Source organism: Cheilinus undulatus, linkage group 15, assembly GCF_018320785.1.
Source record: "Cheilinus undulatus linkage group 15, ASM1832078v1, whole genome shotgun sequence".
NCBI lineage: Eukaryota > Metazoa > Chordata > Actinopteri > Labriformes > Labridae > Cheilinus > Cheilinus undulatus.
This window is the reverse complement of record NC_054879.1, coordinates 2,399,332-2,425,917: the sequence shown is the minus strand read 5'-3', so window position 1 is coordinate 2,425,917 and position 26,586 is coordinate 2,399,332. Positions and strand designations below refer to the sequence as shown.

The following is a 26,586-nucleotide window of genomic DNA, read 5'->3' as shown; positions in this document are numbered from 1 at the left end:
GCCTGTGGACACAGATTTATTGCCCATTTAAAAGTACCCTGGAAATACACCTCTTGAAAAGGTTTTCATGCCATTAAGGAGTCCTTGTAGAAACAAACAAGACAACGGATAACTGTGATCACAGCGAACTGGATCTGACTCACGGGGCCAGCACTGAGTCGAGCTTAAATACGCTTAAATGTCATTAAAACCCTAAACTCTCAGGGCGACTGTGGCCCAGTGGGTAGAGTTGGGCGTTTCAGTGTCGTGGGCTAAATCCTCGGCTCCTACGTTCACATGTTGATGTGTCCTTGAGCGACATACTTGAACCAAATCTGCTTCCACTGCTGCATCGGTGTGGATAGGTGTGGATGCATCGATACTGATGGGAAGCTCCATCGTGTCCTCTGCCATCAGTGTGTGAATGGGTAAGTGTGACCTGCTGTGTAAAAGCCTTTAGAGTAGTCAGACTTCTAGATGAGCTCAAGCCCATTTAACAGTGAAATTAATGGACCTTAGTTAGAATAAACAATCCAGGATGTTTAACATACACTAAACACACAGCGATGCTTTTACTTTATTTACAAGGAAAACGTAAATCAAGTTTATCAGGCAGAAAAATAATAGGTTAAATCTGAATGATTACAAATATGAAATGAAATAATCTATCACCATAAGCATTGATTATGACATCTATAAACATGATATTGCTTAACACCAAAAATAAGTTACACTGTACTTCTTGATATATTTCTCTGGAAAATTCTGTATAATTTGACATTTACTCTGAAGCCATAATAAAAATGTTTAGATTTTGAGGTACACAGAATTATACACAGCATTTGCACAAAGTAGTATAACTAAAACATCAACCTAAACCACCTTCAGGCTTCCTATCGTACACCTTTTTCATTTGTATGATGTGATGATCATTTACAGCTGATGGGGGAAGACAGTAGGTACATCAGGTAAACAGGAATCATTGACACATGCCCTGGCCAAAAACAAACAAACAACAAAACAGTTCTAGTTTCTGTGTTTTAGGTTCTCAGATCTCTAAATTGGAGCAAATTCACTGTTCACTAAAAGACAGGCTTTAGACTTCAGGGAGTCAGTAAATTTAAGTCTTCTGTAAAATCTGGGAATATTAAAAAATTGAATTTAAATGGTATGTCTTGTTAATGTTCCAAACCTATCTTTAATTTGACCCCTTTTACTGCTGATATTTGCCTTTTTTTCTTTATTTTTTCTGCTTCTGCTCTCATTACTAATGAGCTAAGCTAAATGAAATTTCCCGGGCTAATTGAAGCACATTGAGTACAGATAATGCCGGTGCTGGTGGTAGGGCTGTTACAAAGTGCTGATAATTGTCTGCCAGACGCAGTAAATCCACCTGTCCTGCAATTATCACTTCTTCCCACCTCTCCTGACACATTAATCCAGTGTGGTGCTGTTCAGCAGAAAGATGCCCCAAAGAGCCTCCTGCCAACACAGATGTTGGTTTTCCTACTGGTTAAGCATACACACATGTGTGAGAGGATGACTGCAGCAGAGAACCAACAACAATAATTCATAAAAAGGCAGCAGTAAGATAACGTTGACAAGTCCTTTTTTATCAATTTATTTATCCATCTATTTATTTATTCATTTATTTATTTATTAAGTTTGTGTGAATGAAGATTATACTCTCTGCTTGCCTTTGGATAAAATGTGATCACTTTGATTTGTCCTGGGCATATATTGATGAACATCCCTATAAGAGATAGACACAGAAAAACAGATTCAGACTTATTTGTTCTAAAATTAAAAGAACAATAACAACAGACCAATAGGACAAAAAAATCCTGCTCCCTGCACAAATGGAGATGACCTTTCTTTAAAGGCAGATTAATGAAAACTCCACTATGTTCAGCGGTGTTGTTTGTTGTGTTGTTTTAAATGCCAGAGAACAATGCTAGTGTGTTGGTATTGTCATTATTGAGCTGATAGTCAATTTTACATATCATTATTTTTATATCATATGTTGTCCCAGACCTGACTGTGAGGGAGTAGAGGAACTCGTTTGACTACATGCTGCAGTGCAGCCCTCACACAGAAGCTGGATACTCTGCCAATCAGGAGACAGCTTGCCCATGGTCTAGCCTTGAAGGAAACATCTGGACAACATGCTAATTACACCAGGAGAACATGTGGTGTTGTTACATGAAGGAGTCATCCAGGGTTGACTGCAATCTCTGAATCCCAAGTCAAATCCTAAAAGCAAGTCCCTGGACACCTCACTATGGAATGCCAAATCTGTGTCTGGAGTATGCTCAGAAGTTTTGTAACAATGCATCCAGATATCTCCAGAAGCATGTCTCAGTTAAATATGTATTTCAGGGCAAAGAGAGGTTTACATTTACAGAAATGGTTCAAACAAAATGTTGAAGCACACTACCTCTGCTTAATCATCCTGTAGAAGAGTAAGGAGTGTCACTATGGTAGTTGTAGTCAGGGCACACCTTCTGCACCAACTTATAGTCTACACTGTAAAAGGCGATATAGATACATATGACTTTGAAGGGTTTGGAGCACAGCCAGGAAACATGGCTGTGTGTCTGTTCCTGATAGCACACTTTGGATGGGTCGAAGTTGCACAGGATAGTCTTCTTGTTGCGGTCAGTCTTCTCATATTCAATGCGACAGTTGAATGATTTGGTGTCTTTGGTCTCCAGCGTGGACTGCTGGGCGATCTCAAACTCCACCACCTTGGATGGCGGCACCAGGCTGACAGACACGTTCCCCAGGCCAGTGGAGTTGTGGCGGAAGTAAACGCTAAAAGTGCCGTTTCCGTGGTCCACGATCTTCCCTGTAATAAGCAGGTTGAGTTTTACAGTCTTGATGTTTGAGTGGAAATCCCCCCACCCGAACATCTTCTTGAACTTGCCAGTCTTGACAATGGGCCTGCGTTTAGTTCGAGCCTGCACACCCTGAACATCTGTCTGGTTAGATAACCAGTCCCAGAAGTCCTCCATGTTCTGTAAATATGTGATTTCCCTCATGTTGCTTTTAAACCCAGGGGAGCTCCTGGCAAACAAACGCAGGGGATTGAGGATTCGTGGACTGGCCCCTGTAGGGGAAATCTTCTGCACATTATCGCTGTCTCCCCACTCAATTAGCTCTGTGGCTCCTCCATGTGCTTTCCTGCATGTGACCTTTGGAGAAAGTAAAGGAAACGGTTAGTGGGAGAGAATCTTTAAATCTGTATTTAACCCCACTGTAGTGTCTCTGACACTGCTATTCTTATCATTAGTAGTATTTTTTTCCGTAGACATGCTGGTGCATAGACAGTCATGTCATTTCTAGCTAATTAAAGATGTTAAAAAGAAAGGGCTACGTAGTTCAGATGGGCAGTGAAACCTTTCAGTCTTTGACACTTGAATTTAAAATAAATCTACTTTTGTAATGACTCCACTGCCAAGCAATAAGTTGAATAAAATCAACAGAAATCAAGATTAAACAATTTTATACTGCAATCACACTTCTGACAGAATTATGAGCGCTTGAGTCAGAGGGAGAGAAACACATTTTACTGAAAATAACACGAAGGTTAGCCACTTCATTCCAGGCATGACAGATATTAAGAAAGAAACCAAGCTGCTCCCATAGGTTTGACTTGACAAAAGGGTTGTTTGATCTAGTTAAAAATGCAGTATCCATCATTCAGACCTCTAATTCTCGGTAACCAGATGCAGATAGGTCAATGGCAGATCAGGCTGCATTCATTTGCGGATGCACCACCTGACACCTGAAATCATTTCAAATTAAACAGGGAAATTACTGAGACACATGTTGCTACTTTTATTCTTGTTAAAAAGTAGAAACTTATATTTTCAAAATAAAATAAAGAATTTGATGTTGAAATTTAACTTAGCTGTTGGGCCATGGAAGTGTACCTGCCCACCCAAGTACAACTGTAATTAATCCAGTTTTTTAAATATGTAACACCTGTTTTACCGTATTAGAAGTTAAAAACTACTTTCAGAGCTTTAAATAATTCTATCAATTTCATTTTAGCAGTTTCTCCACCTGGCACTCTGGTTGTCCCACTAATTGCAAATAAGCAGACAAATACTCAGATATGTAATGTTACTCATGTTCATTTAAAACGGTGGACTTATATTTTTAAAATGAAATCAAGATCTGTATGGTTCAATACATTTATAGCACTTTTACATTGGTTGTACCACCTGACATAAAGAGTGTACCCGCTCACCTGTGACTTTAATGAAATGTTTTATTTTTACTTGAAAAGGATCAACAAACCAGCTGATAAATGATCAATTATGCAGCAATCTGTTTTTATCATTTCAAAAAAAAAACTCCCATGATTACGGCTGCTCCACTCTGATATTTGAGAACTTGCAAATTCAACACAAAGTTTTTTGATGATTTAACAACCTTTTTACATTATCAGGTTTGATAAAACTTTGTTTATTTCAAAGATATCAATCAAAATCATGCCAAAGAATTCTCATTGGAAGTTTTCACAATTAAAATGCCATTTTCAGTAGTGTCAGTCAATGTAATAATAGTTTGGGATTTTTCATTAGTTTCTATTTTTATTTCATTTTCACTTTCTGTGATCGATTTCAGTTTAGTTTTATTAGTTTTGACTGCTAGTTTGTTAGTTTAGTTTTATTAGTGTTGACTGCTGGTTTATTAGTTTAGTTTTTATTAGTGTTGACTTCTGGTTTGTTAGTTTAGTTGAGTTTTATTAGTGTTGACTGCTGGTTTATTAGTTTAGTTTAGTTTTATTAGTGTTGACTGCTGGTTTATTAGTTTAGTTTAGTTTTATTAGTGTTGACTGCTGGTTTATTGGTTTAGTTTAGTTTTATTAGTGTTGACTTCTGGTTTGTTAGTTTAGTTTAGTTTTATTACTTTTGACTGCTGGTTTTGTTAGTTTAGTTTAGTTTTATTAGTGTTGACTGCTGGTTTATTAGTTTAGTTGAGTTTTATTAGTGTTGACTGCTGGTTTATTAGTTTAGTTGAGTTTTATTAGTGTTGACTGCTGGTTTATTGGTTTAGTTGAGTTTTATTAGTGTTGACTGCTGGTTTGTTAGTTTAGTTGAGTTTTATTAGTGTTGACTGCTGGTTTATTGGTTTAGTTTAGTTTTATTAGTGTTGACTTCTGGTTTGTTAGTTTAGTTGAGTTTTATTAGTGTTGACTGCTGGTTTATTAGTTTAGTTTTATTAGTGTTGACTGCTGGTTTGTTAGTTTAGTTTAGTTTAGTTTTATTAGTGTTGACTGCTGGTTTGTTAGTTTAGTTTAGTTTTATTAGTGTTGACTGCTGGTTTATTAGTTTAGTTTTATTAGTGTTGACTGCTGGTTTATTAGTTTAGTTTTATTAGTGTTGACTGCTGGTTTATTAGTTTAGTTTTATTAGTGTTGACTGCTGGTTTATTAGTTTAGTTTTATTAGTGTTGACTGCTGGTTTATTAGTTTAGTTTTATTAGTGTTGACTGCTGGTTTGTTAGTTTAGTTTAGTTTTATTAGTGTTGACTGCTGGTTTGTTAGTTTAGTTTAGTTTTATTAGTGTTGACTGCTGGTTTGTTAGTTTAGTTTTATTAGTGTTGACTGCTGGTTTGTTAGTTTAGTTTTATTATTGTTGACTGCTGGTTTATTAGTTTAGTTTTATTAGTGTTGGCTGCTGGTTTGTTAGTTTAGTTTTATTAGTGTTGACTGCTGGTTTATTAGTTTAGTTTTATTAGTGTTGACTGCTGGTTTGTTAGTTTAGTTTTATTATTGTTGACTGCTGGTTTATTAGTTTAGTTTTATTATTGTTGACTGCTGGTTTATTAGTTTAGTTTTATTAGTGTTGACTGCTGGTTTATTAGTTTAGTTTTATTAGTGTTGACTGCTGGTTTGTTAGTTTAGTTTTATTATTGTTGACTGCTGGTTTATTAGTTTAGTTTAGTTTTATTAGTGTTGACTGCTGGTTTGTTAGTTTAGTTTTATTAGTGTTGACTGCTGGTTTGTTAGTTTAGTTTTATTAGTGTTGACTGCTGGTTTGTTAGTTTAGTTTAGTTTTATTAGTGTTGACTGCTGGTTTGTTAGTTTAGTTTTATTAGTGTTGACTGCTGGTTTGTTAGTTTAGTTTAGTTTTATTAGTGTTGGCTGCTGGTTTGTTAGTTTAGTTTTATTAGTGTTGACTGCTGGTTTGTTAGTTTAGTTTAGTTTTATTAGTGTTGACTGCTGGTTTGTTAGTTTAGTTTTATTAGTGTTGACTGCTGGTTTGTTAGTTTAGTTTAGTTTTATTAGTTTTGACTGCTGGTTTGTTAGTTTAGTTTAGTTTTATTAGTGTTGACTGCTGGTTTGTTAGTTTAGTTTTATTAGTGTTGACTGCTGGTTTGTTAGTTTAGTTTAGTTTTATTAGTGTTGGCTGCTGGTTTGTTAGTTTAGTTTTATTAGTGTTGACTGCTGGTTTGTTAGTTTAGTTTAGTTTTATTAGTGTTGGCTGCTGGTTTGTTAGTTTAGTTTTATTAGTGTTGACTGCTGGTTTGTTAGTTTAGTTTAGTTTTATTAGTGTTGGCTGCTGGTTTGTTAGTTTAGTTTTATTAGTGTTGACTGCTGGTTTGTTAGTTTAGTTTAGTTTTATTAGTGTTGGCTGCTGGTTTGTTAGTTTAGTTTTATTAGTGTTGACTGCTGGTTTGTTAGTTTAGTTTAGTTTTATTAGTGTTGGCTGCTGGTTTGTTAGTTTAGTTTTATTAGTGTTGACTGCTGGTTTGTTAGTTTAGTTTAGTTTTATTAGTGTTGGCTGCTGGTTTGTTAGTTTAGTTTTATTAGTGTTGACTGCTGGTTTGTTAGTTTAGTTTAGTTTTATTAGTGTTGACTGCTGGTTTGTTAGTTTAGTTTTATTAGTGTTGACTGCTGGTTTGTTAGTTTAGTTTTATTAGTGTTGGCTGCTGGTTTGTTAGTTTAGTTTTATTAGTGTTGACTGCTGGTTTATTAGTTTAGTTTTATTAGTGTTGACTGCTGGTTTGTTAGTTTAGTTTTATTATTGTTGACTGCTGGTTTATTAGTTTAGTTTAGTTTTATTAGTGTTGACTGCTGGTTTGTTAGTTTAGTTTTATTAGTGTTGGCTGCTGGTTTGTTAGTTTAGTTTTATTAGTGTTGACTGCTGGTTTGTTAGTTTAGTTTAGTTTTATTAGTGTTGGCTGCTGGTTTGTTAGTTTAGTTTTATTATTGTTGACTGCTGGTTTGTTAGTTTAGTTTAGTTTTATTAGTGTTGACTGCTGGTTTGTTAGTTTAGTTTAGTTTTATTAGTGTTGGCTGCTGGTTTGTTAGTTTAGTTTTATTAGTGTTGACTGCTGGTTTGTTAGTTTAGTTTAGTTTTATTAGTGTTGGCTGCTGGTTTGTTAGTTTAGTTTTATTAGTGTTGGCTGCTGGTTTGTTAGTTTAGTTTTATTAGTGTTGGCTGCTGGTTTGTTAGTTTAGTTTTATTAGTGTTGGCTGCTGGTTTGTTAGTTTAGTTTTATTAGTGTTGGCTGCTGGTTTGTTAGTTTAGTTTTATTATTGTTGACTGCTGGTTTGTTAGTTTAGTTTAGTTTTATTAGTGTTGACTGCTGGTTTGTTAGTTTAGTTTTATTATTGTTGACTGCTGGTTTGTTAGTTTAGTTTAGTTTTATTAGTGTTGACTGCTGGTTTGTTAGTTTAGTTTAGTTTTATTAGTGTTGACTGCTGGTTTGTTAGTTTAGTTTAGTTTTATTAGTGTTGGCTGCTGGTTTGTTAGTTTAGTTTTATTATTGTTGACTGCTGGTTTGTTAGTTTAGTTTAGTTTTATTAGTGTTGACTGCTGGTTTGTTAGTTTAGTTTAGTTTTATTAGTGTTGACTGCTGGTTTGTTAGTTTAGTTTAGTTTTATTAGTGTTGACTGCTGGTTTGTTAGTTTAGTTTTATTATTGTTGACTGCTGGTTTATTAGTTTAGTTTAGTTTTATTAGTGTTGACTGCTGGTTTGTTAGTTTAGTTTTATTAGTGTTGACTGCTGGTTTGTTAGTTTAGTTTAGTTTTATTAGTGTTGACTGCTGGTTTGTTAGTTTAGTTTAGTTTTATTAGTGTTGGCTGCTGGTTTGTTAGTTTAGTTTTATTAGTGTTGGCTGCTGGTTTGTTAGTTTAGTTTTATTAGTGTTGACTGCTGGTTTGTTAGTTTAGTTTAGTTTTATTAGTGTTGGCTGCTGGTTTGTTAGTTTAGTTTTATTAGTGTTGGCTGCTGGTTTGTTAGTTTAGTTTAGTTTTATTAGTGTTGACTGCTGGTTTGTTAGTTTAGTTTAGTTTTATTAGTGTTGACTGCTGGTTTGTTAGTTTAGTTTTATTAGTGTTGACTGCTGGTTTGTTAGTTTAGTTTAGTTTTATTAGTGTTGACTGCTGGTTTGTTAGTTTAGTTTAGTTTTATTATTGTTGACTGCTGGTTTATTAGTTTAGTTTAGTTTTATTAGTGTTGACTGCTGGTTTGTTAGTTTAGTTTAGTTTTATTAGTGTTGACTGCTGGTTTGTTAGTTTAGTTTTATTAGTGTTGACTGCTGGTTTGTTAGTTTAGTTTAGTTTTATTAGTGTTGACTGCTGGTTTGTCAGTTTAGCTTAGTTTTATTAGTGTTGACTGCTGGTTTGTTAGTTTAGTTTAGTTTTATTATTGTTGACTGCTGGTTTGTTAGTTTAGTTTAGTTTTTATTAGTGTTGACTGCTGGTTTGTTCGTTTAGATTTTGTTAGTTTTGACTGATGGTTTGTTCGTTTTGTTTAGTTTTTATTAGTTTTGACTGCTGGTGTTAGTTTAGTTCAGTTTTGTTTTAGTTTTTTACAGATAGATGTCAGCGCTGATCGACTGTCATACATTTTTACAAACATTAAAACAGTCTAATCTTCATTTATCATTTTCTTACTTAATGATGATATTTGAATACAACTCCAGACATAAAACTACCACTATGTGACCTCTTAACCAATCAGATCTGGCAGTTTTACTCCCCAGACCCTGGCCAGTCAGCATGGTTGTGTCAAAGACTAAAACTAACAATTTTTTTCCTCCATGTCTATTTTATTTTAGTTAGTTTTGTAAGTGCACTATACAGTTTTAGTTAGTTTTTGGTTTTTTTGGTAAAGCTTTGTTTTGATTTAGTTTCAGTTAACTACACAGATTTTTTAATTTTAGTTTTACTTATTTAGTTTCAGTTAACTATAACAATCTTGGTGTCAGTCATCTGTTCATTTACCTGACATTTTTAGGGTTTGAGATGCCAAAATATGAAATTATTTTATTTAAACATAGCGATAATGTATTCAGACAATGAACTGATTATTTTTTTTCCAAAAGGAAATTAAAGATGTGGACACAGAAATATGCTCATCCTATCATTGACCCCAGAGCAGAAATTAAAGTGTCTTCTGTATCTAATTTCACTGATTAACCATAAAAATACATAGCTATGACCTGTGTTTGAAACAGTACATATACTGATTATTTAAACTGCACAGGGGTCTTTTAAAGGAAAATATGGGAGGGTTATTTTGGAAACCTGGTTATCTTTATCGCTGAGTTTAGAATAACATTGTTGATGATTTTTACCTGAAAGTCTGCAAGAAACTCAAGTATTTACTAAAATGTTTTCTTTCAAACTTGAATGAATGTCTTTAAACTCATGTTCTTAATTCAACCATGGGCCTCTCCTCTGCAGTGAACCGTGCTCTTTGTGGTATTTAAGAAGCTTTTTCTGTGTGTGGAGACTAAGGATGCTGGCAGGCGCGTGCAGTATGGCCTAAGGCTTTTAAGAGCAATCAAAATGTGGGTAACATGTAAAGCATGGTGAATAAAGGGAGCCAATAATTACAACTATTTCTCAAGAACAGGCCTGTTTTCATTTCTCATCAGAGGCTAAATGTGCACATCAAGAAACAAGGGAAATCAATGCTCAGTCATTTGGATGCATATTTCTGATCATCTTAGCTCACATTAGCACATAATGCTTCTGATATCTTTAAGGCAACTCATGGGTTAACATGACAACGTAATCCGGTGAGCTGGTTTCACATCAGCAGTTTTTTTCTTTTAGCTTGTAAAAGATCCCAATAATGTAAGAGACTTCTACAGCAAAGCGTGTGCTAAGTGAAGATCCAGACACTGCAATAAACTATGATCCGCCCTCATACCTCAAAGCCTTTTAGCTCCAGGAGTGATTCCTGGTCCACTTCAGATAAAGCTTTAATAATTCACAGCAATAAGCTAAGCTAGTTTTATTAGTAATTAGTAGTGCTGGCTTTCCGCGGGCCTGGTTTCAGGGATCACTGAGAGAAGCAGATGTTGAAAGCACTGAGCAGCGGCTGTTTGAATTCTCACTGAGCTGCAGTATTTCCAGATTAATTATAATTTCGCTTTAAGCTCAACTGAGGCACATGTGTACAAAGTTAACAAACTGCTCTGCTGCTACAATTTGTTTTGTCACTGTCATATTCCCATAAACCTTTTCACTAGACATGGAAAAGAGCTGCATGTTCATCCATGAGTACCTCACTGTTGGAGCTTTTCTTTAAACGCTGCTCGTGTCTCAGAGGTTTTACCTCAGTAGCGATCTAGATAGGTCATGTGTCTCCCATGAACAGCCCATTTGTTATCCATTTAAATGTTTAAGTTAGAGAGTCACTGTCTGTAAGTGTGGATGAAACCCAGAGAGATCATCTCTTTCTGTGATCATCACATCTACATTTATTAAATCAACCATTTCAGAGGCCTTTCTCCTCACTAACACTGACACCTAGTATTACCTCTTTGAGCTCAGCTGCTAATCTGATTTGACTCTTACAGCATCACAATAACAACAGTAGCTGAAAGTAAAATATGTTGAACTGAAGGCCCCCATCAGGACCATCTAGTCTCTGCTGTGAAGAAAGACCAGTGACACCCATCTTCCCTCCATCCTGAGTTGTTATATCCGTTATACGGCTCGTGTCGTGCTGCACAGCTTCAACAACAAAAAGAAAAAAAAAAACAACAAATTTTGGATTTCAGTGTAAATCTCAGGTGAGCTTTGTATAAGATGATTATAATGGAAATGAGAGAGGAGTTTAAGTATGATGAGCAACTGGGGAAATTGCCGTGACAACAAGGGATAAGCAGAGGGATATCTAATACTTAAATGCCCCACGAGAGATGAAGCACTGGGAACTTGAAAGCTTGCACTGACACAGGCTTTGGTTTACTTCTCTCTCTCCGTCTCTTTGCACACAAAACAGCAACACACAAATACACTCCTCATTCAAACAGGCGGCAGTGGTGTCTCTCCAAAATGACTGAAGAAAGCCAAGTTTCTGTATAACAAAATGCTGGAAAAAGAGGCAAGGTCTAATGAAGGAGAATCTACAAAAGCTTAATTAAGATTTCTTAATCTCAGCTGCTGTGCTAGAGGCATTACGGGGCAACTTGAAACAAGACATTATTATGATAATAATTGCAGAATTACATCGTGTAAAACACCAGACTTCATTTCACCAGCGTCAGGTAGAGGAGAGGGAATACTATGATGTTCCTGTACCAACAAAAAACACTCTCGTCTGGCTCTAGCAAGATTATTTGTCTTTGAATATGTTTAAATTGTTTGCAAATATTTCCTCTTAATTCTCATTATCTTTAACTGCCATGCCTATAACACACGCCTGCTTAAATAGCACTGAAATATCACCCATGCATCATAAACGCCCCTCAGACATCTAGCTAGTATTCAGGATTATTGCTTATCAGCTCTGTGACCTCTGGAGCAAAGTAAAGTATGTGTTACAGAGACTACTTTCTAGTTAGTTCAAATAAAAATAGACGGTTATTGTGCAGCTATGGAGCCTGATCTGAAGCCTCAGTGGTGAAAAGTTAAAATGTGGATAAACACAGTGGGCAGCAGTTTGGGTCTTATCACAACATCTGTATTAGAGCAGGGCTGATGTTATCTGTCAGTTTTAGTTTTCTACAGTTTGGTTAGTTTTTATTTTGATTTGCATTAAGGAAATCCTTGGAGTTTGTCTCAGGTATGTAAAAAATAAATAAATAAAAACCTGGGTCTATAATAAATTGCTTTTATCCCAGAAAGCAGAGGAAATATCTAGGTGTAATGTAATCTAAATAAATAATGTTAAAAGTTAATAAATGTTTTGTTTTCTTATGCATTTGTTTCATATCAGCTGCTTCAATATTAAAAGTATATCTCTTAAATATAATTATTGGTTCTAACCGATGTTGACTGATTTAGTAACATGCAATGATTCATCAATCTGCTAAAGCTGTTTTCTCAGAATTTACATTTGGAACAAAAAGCTTCCACATCACCGACCCAGACTTTGTCCAGCAGAAATAGATGGGTTTTTTAGTTTCTGAGAAAATTAAAAGTTGATTATGCCTAAAGGAAAGCTGAGTAAACTACCAAAACATTCTCAGTCTTCTGCCTTATTTAAAGAGAAACTATTAAACTAGATTTTCTTCATTCTTTATTTCTTCTCACAGACTTTTACTTCTGCATTCCTGTTGATTAAAGCTCTGTCACCTTGACTGCAAGTTGATTTAACTGCAAGATGTTGTTAGAACAGAAAGACGTTCTTAACTTTAAGTATGTTTGCAACACCGGTTTAAAGCTACAAGAAGACCTGTAAAATCCAAAACAGCTACTTCTGCTCTATTTTTCTGAGCTGATTAAACATATTTTTAGATTTAAGTCAACTGTCAGTAACTGTAAATAAATCACTGTACTTAAATTATTTGACAATCATCCCTTTTACCTGCATGGTTTTCCCAGAATGCCCTAGGCTTCAGACACGTTTGCAGCATGAGTGAAGTTACTGACTCAGTTAGAGAAGTACACCATGACAAGGAGAAGTCACTACACTCTGGAAGAAAACTGTACTGTTAACTTCATCACTGAGTCTTTCACTGTAAAACTGAACAGTTGGAAAGTGGTGACGTTAAATAGTGATGGGAATTTCAGCTCTTTTCAGTGATCTGGATCATTTGGTTCGGCTCAGCAAGAAGAGCTTGCTCTTTCGACTCCTAAGCGGCTTTTCCTTCAGGTGCCAGTTATGTTCATTTGAACTGCCAGATTTAGCAGTATCATGACATATGATTGATATTTGTGCTAGTATTTTACTCCAACTATGCTCAATTTTTTTGAATTGATGAAAATATCTTGCTGTTATTTTTTAGGGTCAAATGAAATCTGCCTACTGGCTGTGCTGTTTGACACACCTGATATCAAACATTACTGTTACACCATCAAGCTTGTGTCTCTAATGTGAGATATGCTTGTGTAAGCGTATGTAGAAAAGATCATTCCTGATAATCAATCACATAACACACAAACAACATACAAATAGTTAAATTAACAGTTAAAATGATATAAAGCAGCTTTCAAATGGGATCCGGCTCTTCTCTTTCACATAAAAGAGTCGGCTCTTTTAGCCGGCTCGTTCATGAATGACCCATCACTAACATTTAACATTTAACTAATATTTAATTTAACTTATTTCTGTTTTATTTTTCTGCAATTGTACAAAATCATTTGACAATAATTCATATATCTGCAGAGTTTTCCCAGAATGCCTTTGGGCATTAGACACTTTCTGACCTGTGGGGTGCAATTACAATATCCTATGGATGGTAAACTGGGCATGATGGAAAAGCACTTCCTGGTTCTGTTCAGTTGCTGTCACTCATAGTCACTGAAGATGGCCAGCCTAGAGTGACATAAATGTTTAAGATTAAAATATCAGTGATAGAAATAAGGGAAAATCACAGTGGATGAAGATAATGTAGCTACTTTACATGATGTTTGGAGTTGTATTTAAACTGAATTTTCACGTGTAGGAAAGTTTCAGTAAAACAGAGTTAATATACCGAGTTCCTGCTGCTAAACAACTACTGTTTTATCAGTTAGTTCTATCTTTATGTGATCAGTTACCTCTAATGTTTGTACGTACTAAATAATCAGGGGTTGTAATGTAAAACATATTTTAACTCTTTGATTTATATTCCTTTGCATCTCTTCTTAATATTTTAAATGCTTTTACATTTCTGGTCCTTAGGTCTCTTTTATGTAGTTGGTTCCTGTGTTGCCTGGATTGGTCTAGGTTATTCTGGGTCTTTATTCTTGGTCTTCACTTTATTACAAAATGTTACATATCTGGGTTTTTATGATGTCCTCCTAAATCAACATCATTTTTGTGCTTAGAATGTTCTGCTAGTTTTTTATGATGTTGGAGTTACATTGCTGGCTGAGTTTTTCATGGGTTCTGTTGTTGGGCTTTTGTCTTTCCTGTGATGTTTTGCTGTTTGTTTTTGATGCTTTGTAATCGTAATTCTGCTTATTGTCAAAGCACTTTGTAAACCTCTGTTTTTAAAGGTCTTATACAAATTAAGTTATTATTATTATTTAACTCGAGTCTACACAGAAATTTATTTCCAGTACTTAAAAATGTCAACACAGATTTTGCGTCTCACTTGTTTGTCTTATATATAGAATGGTATTATCTATGCTTTTGACCTATAATCTAAAATTTTCCTCTTGCTGTGTTTAAAATGTAAATTTGTAGCTTTTAAGATTTAAATGTCTCTCCGCTGTTTTTGCCTGTTAAGAACCAGTTTTGCTGGTTAAAGAAAAACTTCATCAGCATAGAGTAAAGACCGTCCCTAGACCCACTAACCTGATTATTCTAAATGATGTGTTTCAGTCCAGAGTATCTGAAGTATGGAACATGAACACGCTCTGAGTCAGGCTCAGTCTTGACATTTATCTGTAATGAGTATTACAGAGCTGGCTGCCTGCTTGTCCCGTGGGTAGACATATCTTTTAGACGGCTGACATAAAGGTAATTGCCACGGTGACCGGAACTAGCCTCTAGAAAGTTATTAAGAAGTAAGTGACATCTGGCTTCTAGATCATCTGAAGAGTTACTATTAGTAGATTTGCAGTTGGCATGCGTGACATTGTGGGGTCCTGGGCTGCAGGCAAGTCAAGACTGTTGTTTAGATGGCAGCAATGGAATCTCATTCTATCTGCGGACCCTCTGTGTCATCCTCATTACCATGCAGCCCGTATTAGTGAGCTAAAATAATCTGTTTTCTGAGACTTCCATTGGTTTGTCCCTGCACATATTGGAATATGGGTCTAGTGAAAATTGGTTTCAGGCATCTCCCTTACAATAAACAAAATGGACAATTAACCTGCTCATCAGTGCAAGCAGAGCAGTTCCAATGATGCACTCTGCTGTTCTTCATGGATTTATCTGTGCAAATTGACCCCACTTTGGTGGTGCAATTCATTTCTCCGCTAATTTTCTGTAACTGAAGCTTCATTAACTTGATGTGCTTCTGCGTAGTAAAAATCTGGACATCTCATGGAAATTACACAGGCTTGACCAGTGCTTCCTGGCATCACTGCATCACAGGACCTGACCATATTAGAGCGGCTCAGCTAGTATGTTCAGCAGCACACATCAGATAGTCTCAGAGCTAGACTGACTGCAGCCTCTTGCTTTCAAGCATTCAACATGACAAGCAGCTTGACTCGCACTAAAACCATTCTTAGCCTGCAATCCCTTGCCCCACAGTCTTCGGCAGTCATCTTCTTCCTGATGTTACAGGGCATATCATTTGTAATGATTCACACCCTGAGCCGGTTCCAGGAGAGAAGGCCCCTGAGGCGCTTAAGCAGCCCAGAGAAAGAGTCTACACTCTGCTGAAAAATAGATTGGTGCTCTGATCGCTGGAACAGCCTCACGCTCCAGAGCCATCACTTTTAATCAGTGGCCGTCCAGGGAAACACATGGCAGGTGCTTCACAATGTGGTGGATCGCAACAGAAAATCCACACCGGGGGCCCCTTACCAATCACAGACAGCTATAGCTCATGTGTGTGTGTGTGTGTGTGGGGGTGTGTGTGTGGGTGTGTGTGTGTGCACGCTTGTGTGTTTGTGTGTGTGTGTGTGATTGTAGCATATCTACTCTGCTCCAGTAATCCTTTAGGCCATTACCACCTGACCTCTGTGAGAATGAGACAGATTCTAGCTGCTAATATCTTAACACTCCTGTTTAAGATGTCCTGGATAAAATATTGAATTTTTGACTGAATTTTCATTTTCATACATTTGTGGTGATACCAGAAACAGCAGTACACTGCATTTTACACCTGGTGTCCAGCAAAGGTGAGATCCACAGATTTTCTGTGTAGAGAACACCTTATGGACCAATAAAGTGTATTTATGAGGCAGGATGATGGCAGACTTCACAGCCTTAAGAATGCACAGCTAACACCTCTACACTTACACATGGACAGCCTCTGTTTAGACGTAAACATTTCGTACAGGTGTTGATGGTGAGAGGAGAGGGACTGACAAGCTCAAAGTGATGCTGATGCTTTCATGACGATGATCACAGCAGTATCATCGTGTCTGCGTCTCCAGGATATCACTTTTAATTGTTGACAGATGTGCTGGAAAAACCTAAAGAAACCCTGAATCACATGGACACAAGACTTGATTTGTGACAAGTAGGCTAATGAGAGCAAGATGCTCATGTAGAGAGATGGGAAGGCATATTTGAGGCAGCATAACAGCGCCATTGGTACAAAGGATAGTATGTGATGCATCGGCCACAGGCTCAGTTCCTGGCTTTGGACCTTTGATGCGCGTCTATACCAGCCTCTCCCTTTAAGCCGGCCTAGGAAGGCAAAGATAACAATCTTTAAAACACCTGCTATAATCTCAAAAGGGTGATTACCTGCTTTACATTAGTTTTTCCCCTATGCACTCTAAATTAAAATTGTGAACAATTTTATTAGATTGTAAACTTCTAAAAGTGCAACAAGACTCAACGTGCAAAATGCACTGTTTCCTATGCATTACTTTATTCTTTTACTGTTCGAAGGCTTAAGAGAGGAATGAAAATCTTCAATGTCTGCTCTCTGGTTAGCCGTGTAATAACATCCTCAGCTTTAAGTGTTTATATTTTCATGGTAATATTGGAAATTGCTGATGATAATTCTGGATTAAACATTCATGAAATTTCTTTTCATTTACATTTCTGCTAAATTCTGAGTTTTATGCTCTTTTTTTGTAAGATGATCAAAGAGAGCACCAAGCCAACCATTTTCAAACATTTCACAACAAATGAGCTGATGATGATAAAATGTATGTTGACCCTGAAAACGTGGGAAATAAAACATTACAACCTCAACCTGCACACAAATGTGACAAGTCTAACCCAATCATTCTACTGCTTGCATCCTTTGGTAAACATAAATTATAACAATTAAATTCCTGTAGAAAAATGTTTTTTTTTTTTTTTTTTTTTTCATGCTTACTCTGGGATCTTAGTTTTCCTCCTAGCAGTGGAGCCACCACACATCAGGTTATTTTGGACATTGTGTGTGGCTGATATCAGTTCAGTTAGGGTGTGTTTAGAGTTTAACTGTAGGCCAGTCTAATTCCTCTGAGTTACTCCTGCTGTGTTGAAGCAGCAAACAAAGAAACATGAATGAATGCTGATATTTATCCCAATAAATATGATTCAGTGCAGAAAATAAAGAAAACACCACATACTGCCTTCTAAATACCACATTGACCATCAGACATCAGCACATTGATTTGATTTCAGAAGTAGCTCTGTAGGCTAAGAGCTGTTTAACTGAATATATAATCTGTATATTTGACCACATAGATACATTTTCATCATGGCAGAGAAAATTATGTTTTTAAATAATTTTCAATTGATAATGCCATGATGGATTTTTGACATTATTCACAAGATTGAATAGAGAGCTGTTTTTCTTTGTAATATGATTGCTGCAGCTGTTCGGCTCCACAAAAGAAACTGCTCCAAGTAATCGTGCAATAAACCAATTATTCATATAAATATGATTATATTTACATGTATGATCTGTACCAAGGTTATAATAGTTTTGGATTTTTTAACAGCTTTTATTTTTATTTTGTTTTCACTTCCTATTTCATTTTCAGTTTAGTTTTTCTTAGTTTTTACTGCGGGTTTGTTAGTTTAGTTCAGTTTAGTTTTTATTTTGCAAAAATGCTTCGTTTCAGTTTGGTTTTTCTTAGTTTTGGTTTTTATGGATAGACGTTGGGCCTGAGTGAGTGTCATACATTTTAAAAACATATTCAAACAGGCTACTCTTCACTTATCATTTTATTTATTTAATGATGATGTTTGAATAAAACTGCAGACCTAAAACTACCACTATGTGAAGTCTAAACCAATCAGATCAGGCAGTTTTACTCCCCAGACTCTGGTGTAGGTGCCAGTCAGTCTGGTTGTGCCAAAAACTAAAACTAAGGACATTTTGTCTGTATTTTTATTTTATTTTCTTTAGTTTTGTAAGCACACATACAGTTTTAGTTAGTTTTCATTTTTTCTGTAAAGCTTAGTTTTGATTTAGTGCCAGTTAACTAAAATGATTTTTGAATTGTAGTTTCAGTTAACTATAATTACCTTGCACGGCTATAAATTAAAATTTCATTGGGGGGAACCACTAAACGCCTGTGCCCTCCTGACTCTTTAGTACTTAAATAAAATATTGCTATAATGAATGTAGTCTGGGGATCTTTACAGTGAGAAATGAACACAATAAAATAATTACCGTGTTGAAAAAAAAACGTTAACTGGAAGAGAATTGATTTTCAACTACAACATGAGTGGGGAGGCCTGCTAGCTTTAATTGGGATGTTGATGACATGGTGATGGAGTCAGGTGTTCAGCGTTAGCGCTGAGAGAGAAAGAGGGGAGTCTCTGTGACGAGAGCCTCCAGGTAATCGGCATACTTATGTTATCTCAGCACCTGCCACAAGTGACAGCAGCAAAGCCCTGAACACTTCACTTTTAGGCAAGCGTTACCTTTCAACGCATCATCAGTTTCATAATCCCCTTACATGGTCAAAGCAGCAACTCCTGTGCCGGCTCCTGACACCTGCAGCACACCTCCGTGTGTCTGATAGCAGGGATTCAGGCGGATAATACCACGAAGCACGTTGGACTGAGTGTAATTAGAATTTTCTTGACCACTTTGACACTTCCTACCTTGTACAGCAGAGTAAACAGGCTTTAAACTCAGCGACTACAACGTGTTCATCCAGAATGAAGCGTAAGGAGTGTGGTTTGGGTTTTCCACCTGCGTCTCACAGACACAATCTGCATGTTTTTCTCTCTGAGCTTTTCTTGTTTGACAACTTCAGTTCCATCTTTTCCTTTCTTTAAATCCATGCTGCAAACGATATGGATGTTTTATTCAAAACTGTTTTGCTTGATTTGCTCAAAGGCACCCCCAACAAATTTGACAGAACAACTGTTTCTTTTTTCAAAACAGATTGTGCCTCGGCTGATTTCACAAAAACAGCTCCCTTTGAAGAAGAAACAAGAGCAGGAAAGACGCTGCTTCCTTTCCTTCTGAGTACCTCTGAAGACAGGTACTTCACAAGAAATATACAAAGACAGAGGGGAGCTGACAGTGCTTTGTTAGGGCTGGAAATGACAAGCTGAAAAGAAAGGCCTCAAAGCCTGCAGGCAAATGAGACTGAGAAAAATCTAAAAGGAGATTTATTGTACTTGTTCTAAAGCTGTCACACACTGCCTTTTTACCAGAGAGCAGTTTTAATTAAAGGGGTCCATCATTTTCCTCAGCTTTGACATAAGGTGTGATCGCCCTCTCCAAACTTCTAAGCCAGGTGGTAATTAAAAACTTCATATGTCAGTGTTTGGAAACGCATGTTCAGAGAAGAAACTTTACAGAATGATGCTTTATGCTCCGACGCATGACTTTATAGTTTTGACAGTAAAAGGAGAAATCATGTCGCTGCAGCAACAAGATACCGTTCCTAATATTATAATCCAATCTGACAAGAATCAGACTGAATCTGCTCCTTTAAAACCAACTCAACCCTCATATTTAGCAGCAAAGCAGTGAGGCAAAGAGCAGAAGAGCTGCTGAACAGTGAGGCTGTGCTTCAGAGAGTGCTGGATGTTTCTGACCCTGCAGAGCGCTGATGAAAAGCTATAAGGTAGCGGAGCCTTCAGGTCTAACGCTGCCTTAGGCTGCACGTTACCCATAAAAATTCATAGCTGTGGACCAAAACTCAACATCATACTAAAGTTAATGTTTCTGCACCAAAGCTGCCACACTAAGAGCTCCTCAGAACTTCACTGCATCCTGACATACTTGAGTCTGAAATGGTTCGCTGGGCGGCCAGGTTCTGTTTGTTTCTTCACAGCGAAGGCCAAAAGTGTCAGACTTATCACTGATTTCTCATTCTGAAGCCTAAGTCATGGATTCATTACCTTTACACACAATTATGACTGATGATTGGAGGTTACATAACCCCACACTGTCAATACAACCTGGAGTGCTCCGAGCTGAATTTTAGGGGTTTGACAGCCAGAAATGACAACCTTTTCTTCAGAAGTCGGAGACAATATACGAGCCGAGGACTGCAAATGCCACAGACAGTATTGTTTATGAGGGATTATCTAGTTTAGCCCTCTGGCTGGAAAGATTGTGGCCGCTATGAGCACAGATACTCATCAGCAGCATGTAAGCTGCAGACAGCACATACATACAGGGCCTCTTCACTCTGTCAATTCATGCTTAATCAATCCCACAGAATTTTCTACAGCCCTCCTGACATTTTGCTCCATATTTTCTCATTCCGCTCCAAATTTCTCTGGTGGTTTTTGGAGACTTAAGTTCCCCTCTTTTTTCCTCTATTTCTAACAAGGCAAATCCTGGAAGAGGTTGATGTGAAGACCAGGCAGAGCAGGGATGTGAAGAATATAAACACAATTTTTTTATTGTCCACAGGGAAAAGGGGGGTACAGGGGGGTTGGGCGGTGGGGTCTGTAAAAGAGACGAGGACCTTATCACAGCCCAGCAGCTCTGTAATTCGCCACCATGATAAAGTGGCAGCGCGGAAAACCTTACAAGGCTGGCACAATCCAAAGACGGATTAGGTTTTTCTGACATAAGCTTCCTGAAAAACTAATCAATCAGCCCATGCAGTATTATCAGAAGCGTGAGATTAAAGAGCTGCTCCTAATCCTCCCACTGTACATTTTATTACACTTCCCAGTGTTAGTTGCCTTAAAATATACAATAAATAAATAATAAAACCAAACCTAATTGAGCATGGGGAAGGGGAAATGGGTTAAGAGCCCTTAGAGAGGGAATTTATGTGGAATTTGTGTTTTGTTATGAAGAAAGGGATAAAACTGTTGTCCTTGCCAGGACCCTTTTTGACTTTGAATAGAGCTTCACTGTCTCTCTCCAGCACGGAGGAAATGCAAAATTCTCCCACAGATTTCTGCAACAATATTAGCAGCTAAAAATGTACCATAACTACTTTAAATCCCGACCTTCTTGTTCTAGTATTTTCTCCGTTTTATTGATGGATGAACAGATAATTCAAGTGACGTTTAAAAATTCATGAATAACTGTAGAAATTAATGCTAAACCCTTTGAGAAATGACTTGTAATCCTCTAAATCAGTGCACAGCACAGTGGCGGGGCTGAACTTCAAACATGGAGCAGAACCAGAGGACAAGTTTACTGGTAAACAGCTCAGCTTTGTCTCTTTGATGCGTCACACCCATCTATCAGCCTGCTGGCTCCAGCCCCGCTCTGCCCGACCTGTGGCGGTGCTTATAGACGCCGAAGACACAGGTTTGCATCCAACACCAACTCTGAAGATTACCTATCAGCTCTTACTCCAGAAATCAGAAACAAACCGGTCATGGAGTTTATCTTTCAGGATTAGTTTTAAACATAAATAACAAAAAGACTCTTTTAGTGTGTCAAATCTGTAGAGGAGAAGCAGGCTGGACAAACAGGGGCACGTCTCCCAGGTATGTTTAGTCTTCATCTACATTGCTGGGATGTCATTGCACGGAGGATAACTACAGCAGATGTCACGGGTAAGGAATGGATTCTCCCAGGATGCCTCTGACCCTCTTATTTGTCCCTGGGGTCCGGCACAGATGCTGGGCTGGGGTTACACCGCCTGATTCATGTTCCAGGTAATTTCTACGGGGTGTGTATGAAAACTCAAAAGCATTTTCGCTGAGGTTTGCTGAGTTGGATGATTCGGCTAAAGAGCTACAACAGAAAGGTGACGTCTGAGTTTGATAAAACAGAGATTTCTGATGGCTCGGAGGCGATGCTGCCCAAAACTAGCCTGCAACTCTTTCATGTCTCATCACGGACATTTTACATTTTCTTCTCTTGGGCAGGATATCGGCGGGTCCACTCATTTTTTAGTCTTCACCCACTTCTGAATAAAGAGCATACCTAACAAAGAGTAAATAAGGTCTCCTCTGCATGCACCACCACACCACTGCTCTTAGTCAACTCATCTCTGGAGCGGACACAAAGAAAAACTCAAGTATTTTAGTAGTTCAAGAAGTCATTTTGCATATCTAACACTTTAAGTAAGCACTGGCCTGGCTTTAGGCGTTTCTTACCGCTGGGAAGGTGAGGAATATTGATAAGGGCTAATGTGTCCCAGACAGTGGTGGGTCTGCTGGGAGGGAAGCCACAAAGGCATGGTAAGAGCGGGGCTCTCTAGGGAGGCAGCCTGTCTCTCTCTCTCCTCTCTCTCTCTCTGGAGGCAGAGCTCCCAAAGGGCTTAAGGCTGATTACAACAGCAGGCCGAGCAGACAGCTCTGTGCTGCTGCATCTGCACGCTTCAGCGCTGTCTTTAAAGAAGTCGGCACGGACGTTAGAATATCTTCAACTGAATGACATTTGCTCTTCACGTCTGATCAGAACAGGAGAGTGTAAAGTCAAATGATCACGATAAAGCAGACACCAGGAACCATTAAAATGTAGGAAAAGACCTTTAAATTTCCCTACAGATTATGTTTGTTTGAGAGCTTATTCCTGCAATAAAACAGAACCACTCTACAATGAGATTACGGCCAGAAGCTTAAGACAGTCAGTCTCTGGTAAATACTTCATAATTCCCCGCGTATTCACAGGAGTGTGTGATGTCAGAAATCTGTAAACGTTATTAAGGAGACCCAGAAAAGACAAAACAGGAGAGCTCTGCAGTTTTCAGGTTTCTTCTCTTTAAACCCGTTTTAGTCAGAGAGACACTTTACAGAGTCAGGTCTGCTCTTATTTAACACTGCAGCACTGAAGACAAAAATATCAGTAATAATAATTATTATTATTATTATTAAATATGGCTGACTAAAAATAATCGACTTCATACAGCTGGATCATGAAAAAGTTTTAGAGGGACAGAAAAAAAAATATGAAAACCTTTTTCTTGTGGTCTGATGGACAAAGAAAGAGTGAAGCACAGATTTAAATTCAATGAATGAGAAAAACAGTTCTAGATGTAAATGAACTCTGTTTAATAATTATTTACTTTAGAATTATTGATCATATAAGGATCATAGATATCAGTCATTCATAAAATAGATTCCTTCCAGAATGATTTAAACAATCCTGCTGTTTCTAATAAAACCAAAGGATTAGTTGATTTAGAGAAAAAGACGTCCGTTCAGCGTGCTAACGGACAAATTCACATTAGTCTGTTTTTAAATCTGTTTGTTTCTTAGACATTTTATTCAGGCTGGAGGTTTTCATTTACCTCTGTTTTAGGAGCTGATGATTCATCCTCTTTTCTATTAAATTACAATTTAAAATTTTGTCTTTAAAATATTTAAATATTCTTCTTCCTTTTTTCATATTCTTTAAATTTTGGTTTCGAAAGAAGCCCAAAGAGACAAAGTCCCAGAATCAAAGCTTAGCTGGAGGTTAACCAGGCCAACAAAGGTGTGAAAGCATGACTGGAATGATGCAGATCTACAGCTGATAAACATTTAGGAACCAGGGCTGCCTGGTTCAAAGGTCATGCAGGGCTAATTCTAAAGCCTTTCTAGACTGAGCTCATGTAGTCCAACCCTGAGTCTGAGTTTCTCTGAGGCACCCTCCACAGAGTCCGGGATCTGTCAGCTCACCTGGTGCAGGACGAAGAGGACCAGGAACGTTGGCACGGCTCTCATCTTCTCTGATTCTCGGCTTACTGGGAATGAGCAGCGCGTAAATCCTCTCTGGGAGATCTGGAGAGGGGCAGACGAAGACTCCGCTGAAGCATCGCTGAGATCACCTGTAAAATAAGTGGGAATGGTTTAAGTGTCAGTCTCACCAACTTCAGACCTCCTCGTGTCACTTGGCAGGACGCAGTAAACTTCAATCTGGATCTGAGGAGGGAAAAGTGGCTCTTATCACATTTCTACTGAAATACCTCCGTTAGTTCGGTAAAGTGGTCACTAGCATTCCTGTCCGATCCAGAGAAATGTCCGGACAAATCCAGTCAAACGTCCCGCTCTCTCCGGATGCTGAAGGCTGAAGGAGGTGAGACGCTACACGCAGAGGCTCCGCGGGAAGAGCAAACCAAACACACACTCACCGAGCACTGGCTTTCAGATGCTAGCAGTGTGTGCACGCGGAGAAACAAGTGAGCCCGTAGCCCGGCGGAGGGACTGCGGTCAGTCTCACTCTGGTGTGCTGGCTCTGCGCTCACTTCTGCTCCACTCCTTTCCAGTGCGCAAAATCCTCCGATGCGCGTCTGGAGACTCCAAGGTCGGTGCGAGTCCGTGCAGAGTCAGTGTGAGTCTACCTCTGAGGTCTGACCCCGTCCGTCTAGAGGGTAACCAAGCTACCCAACAACACGGTCACAAGTTTCTGCACAGCCCCAGGTCCACGTGTAATCCCTTTGTCATGTGTTCAGCGGCGTTTTCAGAGTTTTGTTAGACTTGGTGAGGAAGCTGAAACGTCACAAAAAGCCACGACCCAGTCCCCAGAGAGCAGATCTCAGCATGGCTGAGAGCTCTTCAGTGTTTCTGCGTTATTTCATGTTTCACACAAACTTACAAACGCATCACTGTCACGCGGACACTTTGAACCATGATTACAACTAAAGGTGAGGGATCTTCACTCGTCCTGTCCTCTCCATTTAGCACAGACAGTAAAGGTCAAATGTTGTTCTGATGACAGTATTTACTAACGCCTTTAAGGCTCAGACCTGCGGATTCCTGGGAGCTTGGCACCACCATGTGGCTACAGCCAATCAGCTCACATAGTCAGTCAGTGTAAGTCTCCAGAGTCTGAATGGAAACCTGACTATGAGACGAAGTCCAGGATGTGAGACTTATGTAAGCAGCAAAGAAAAATAAGTGACTATGTAAATGTAGAAGAGCAGCAGCTCAGAGAAAAGCAGCTGAAGGCCCCACAGAGGCAGCCTCAGGTCCCTGAAGGTATCAGCTCAGTCTCTACTCACTGAAATAATCCCATCCTGTAGGAAAACAAACATCAGTCTGACACGACTGCAGGGGGACTGGCTCAGAACCAAAGCTGACCTCTGACTCCTAACAGACCCCTCTAAGATTACTGTTAAAATATGCAAACAAATGATCTGTCTCAGTCTTTCTCTCATGTCCGTCATCTAAGAGTCAGCAACATATTTTTATAGGTGCGGTTATTAACAGCTGATAAGCACACTCATAATCTACTCTGTCAGCAGACGCAGATGTGAGCCTTCTCATTTACTGTTATGGTCATTCATAGAGTTACAGTAGCAGGGCCTCAGCTTTGTGGGGCTCAGTGCAAACTGCTGTTTGGGGGCCTTTAGGTTGCCAAACTACGATGGAGAGATTTCTAATCCAGTAGACGATCCACAAACATGCTAATGACACGTGCATGATATGTATGATAACCTCTCACATTAAAATGAAACATCTTAAGTTGAGCCATTCACGCAAATAACAAGGAAAACAAAAATCCTCTACATGTCAGTAAACTAAACATACAGTGTTTTAAAAACTGTTTATTTCAAAAGAAGAACACAACTGATGTCACTAACAAGCACTCATCTGAGGCTAGCTGAGGACAAATAAACTATTTTTGTGACCAAAAAAAAAGCGAAAAAGACCCGTTTTTTGTTTTTCTTTATTTTTTTTTTTCAAACAGGAAATGGATCTGCCAGAAAATACACTGACCCAGTCATTCCCATCCTACCTGTCGGCGAGCCTCTCTCACTGCGTGACAGTGGAGTTCAATGATTTTGACTTCATTTTGCCTCAAAAACACCGGCGACAGCTTGTTTCATTCTGATATCCTACTTTAATTGTTAAGCATAAATGTAAGGGATGAGACAGGTGACCTTAATTCTCCTCAGATGAGGCTGAGCATTCAGCTCTGGGGCCCCTGCTGGCCTGTGGGGCCCTGGGCATTTGCATACTCCACGTTTAGAAATAAACGGCCTTGTGCAGTGGACAGACCTGGGCAGAAAATGTCAGCAGGAGAAGTGTGGCAGAAAAATAATTTTCAGAAAAATGATCAACAAACTGTCCTCATATAACCGACGTGTGTGAGGAGAGAGAGGAAGTGCAGTGTGCACAGTCACGCTCTTTTCTACAGAGCAGGTCTGCTCCGTTTGTTACCTTCAGATAATATTTTATCAGCATGAATTATCAAACTCTTCTTTATAACTAAATGTGTCACAGGGCTCATTTATGGATGTGAGTAGCCCTGAACTGTGA

The 26,586-nt window shown here is 38.2% G+C and overlaps 1 protein-coding gene across 1 annotated transcript; it reads right to left on the bottom strand.

The window, feature by feature from the left end:
- Window positions 1-759: 759 nt before the first annotated feature.
- nxph2a (neurexophilin 2a) lies at window positions 760-24,745 on the bottom strand. The gene is made up of 3 exons (XM_041807521.1): window positions 24,291-24,745; window positions 24,004-24,152; window positions 760-3,173 (listed from the first exon to the last, which is right to left on the bottom strand). The coding sequence occupies exons 2-3, from the start codon at window positions 24,046-24,048 to the stop codon at window positions 2,427-2,429; spliced, it is 792 nt and encodes a 263-aa protein (XP_041663455.1). The 5' UTR covers window positions 24,049-24,152; window positions 24,291-24,745; the 3' UTR covers window positions 760-2,426.
- Between the last annotated feature and the right edge of the window lie 1,841 nt (window positions 24,746-26,586).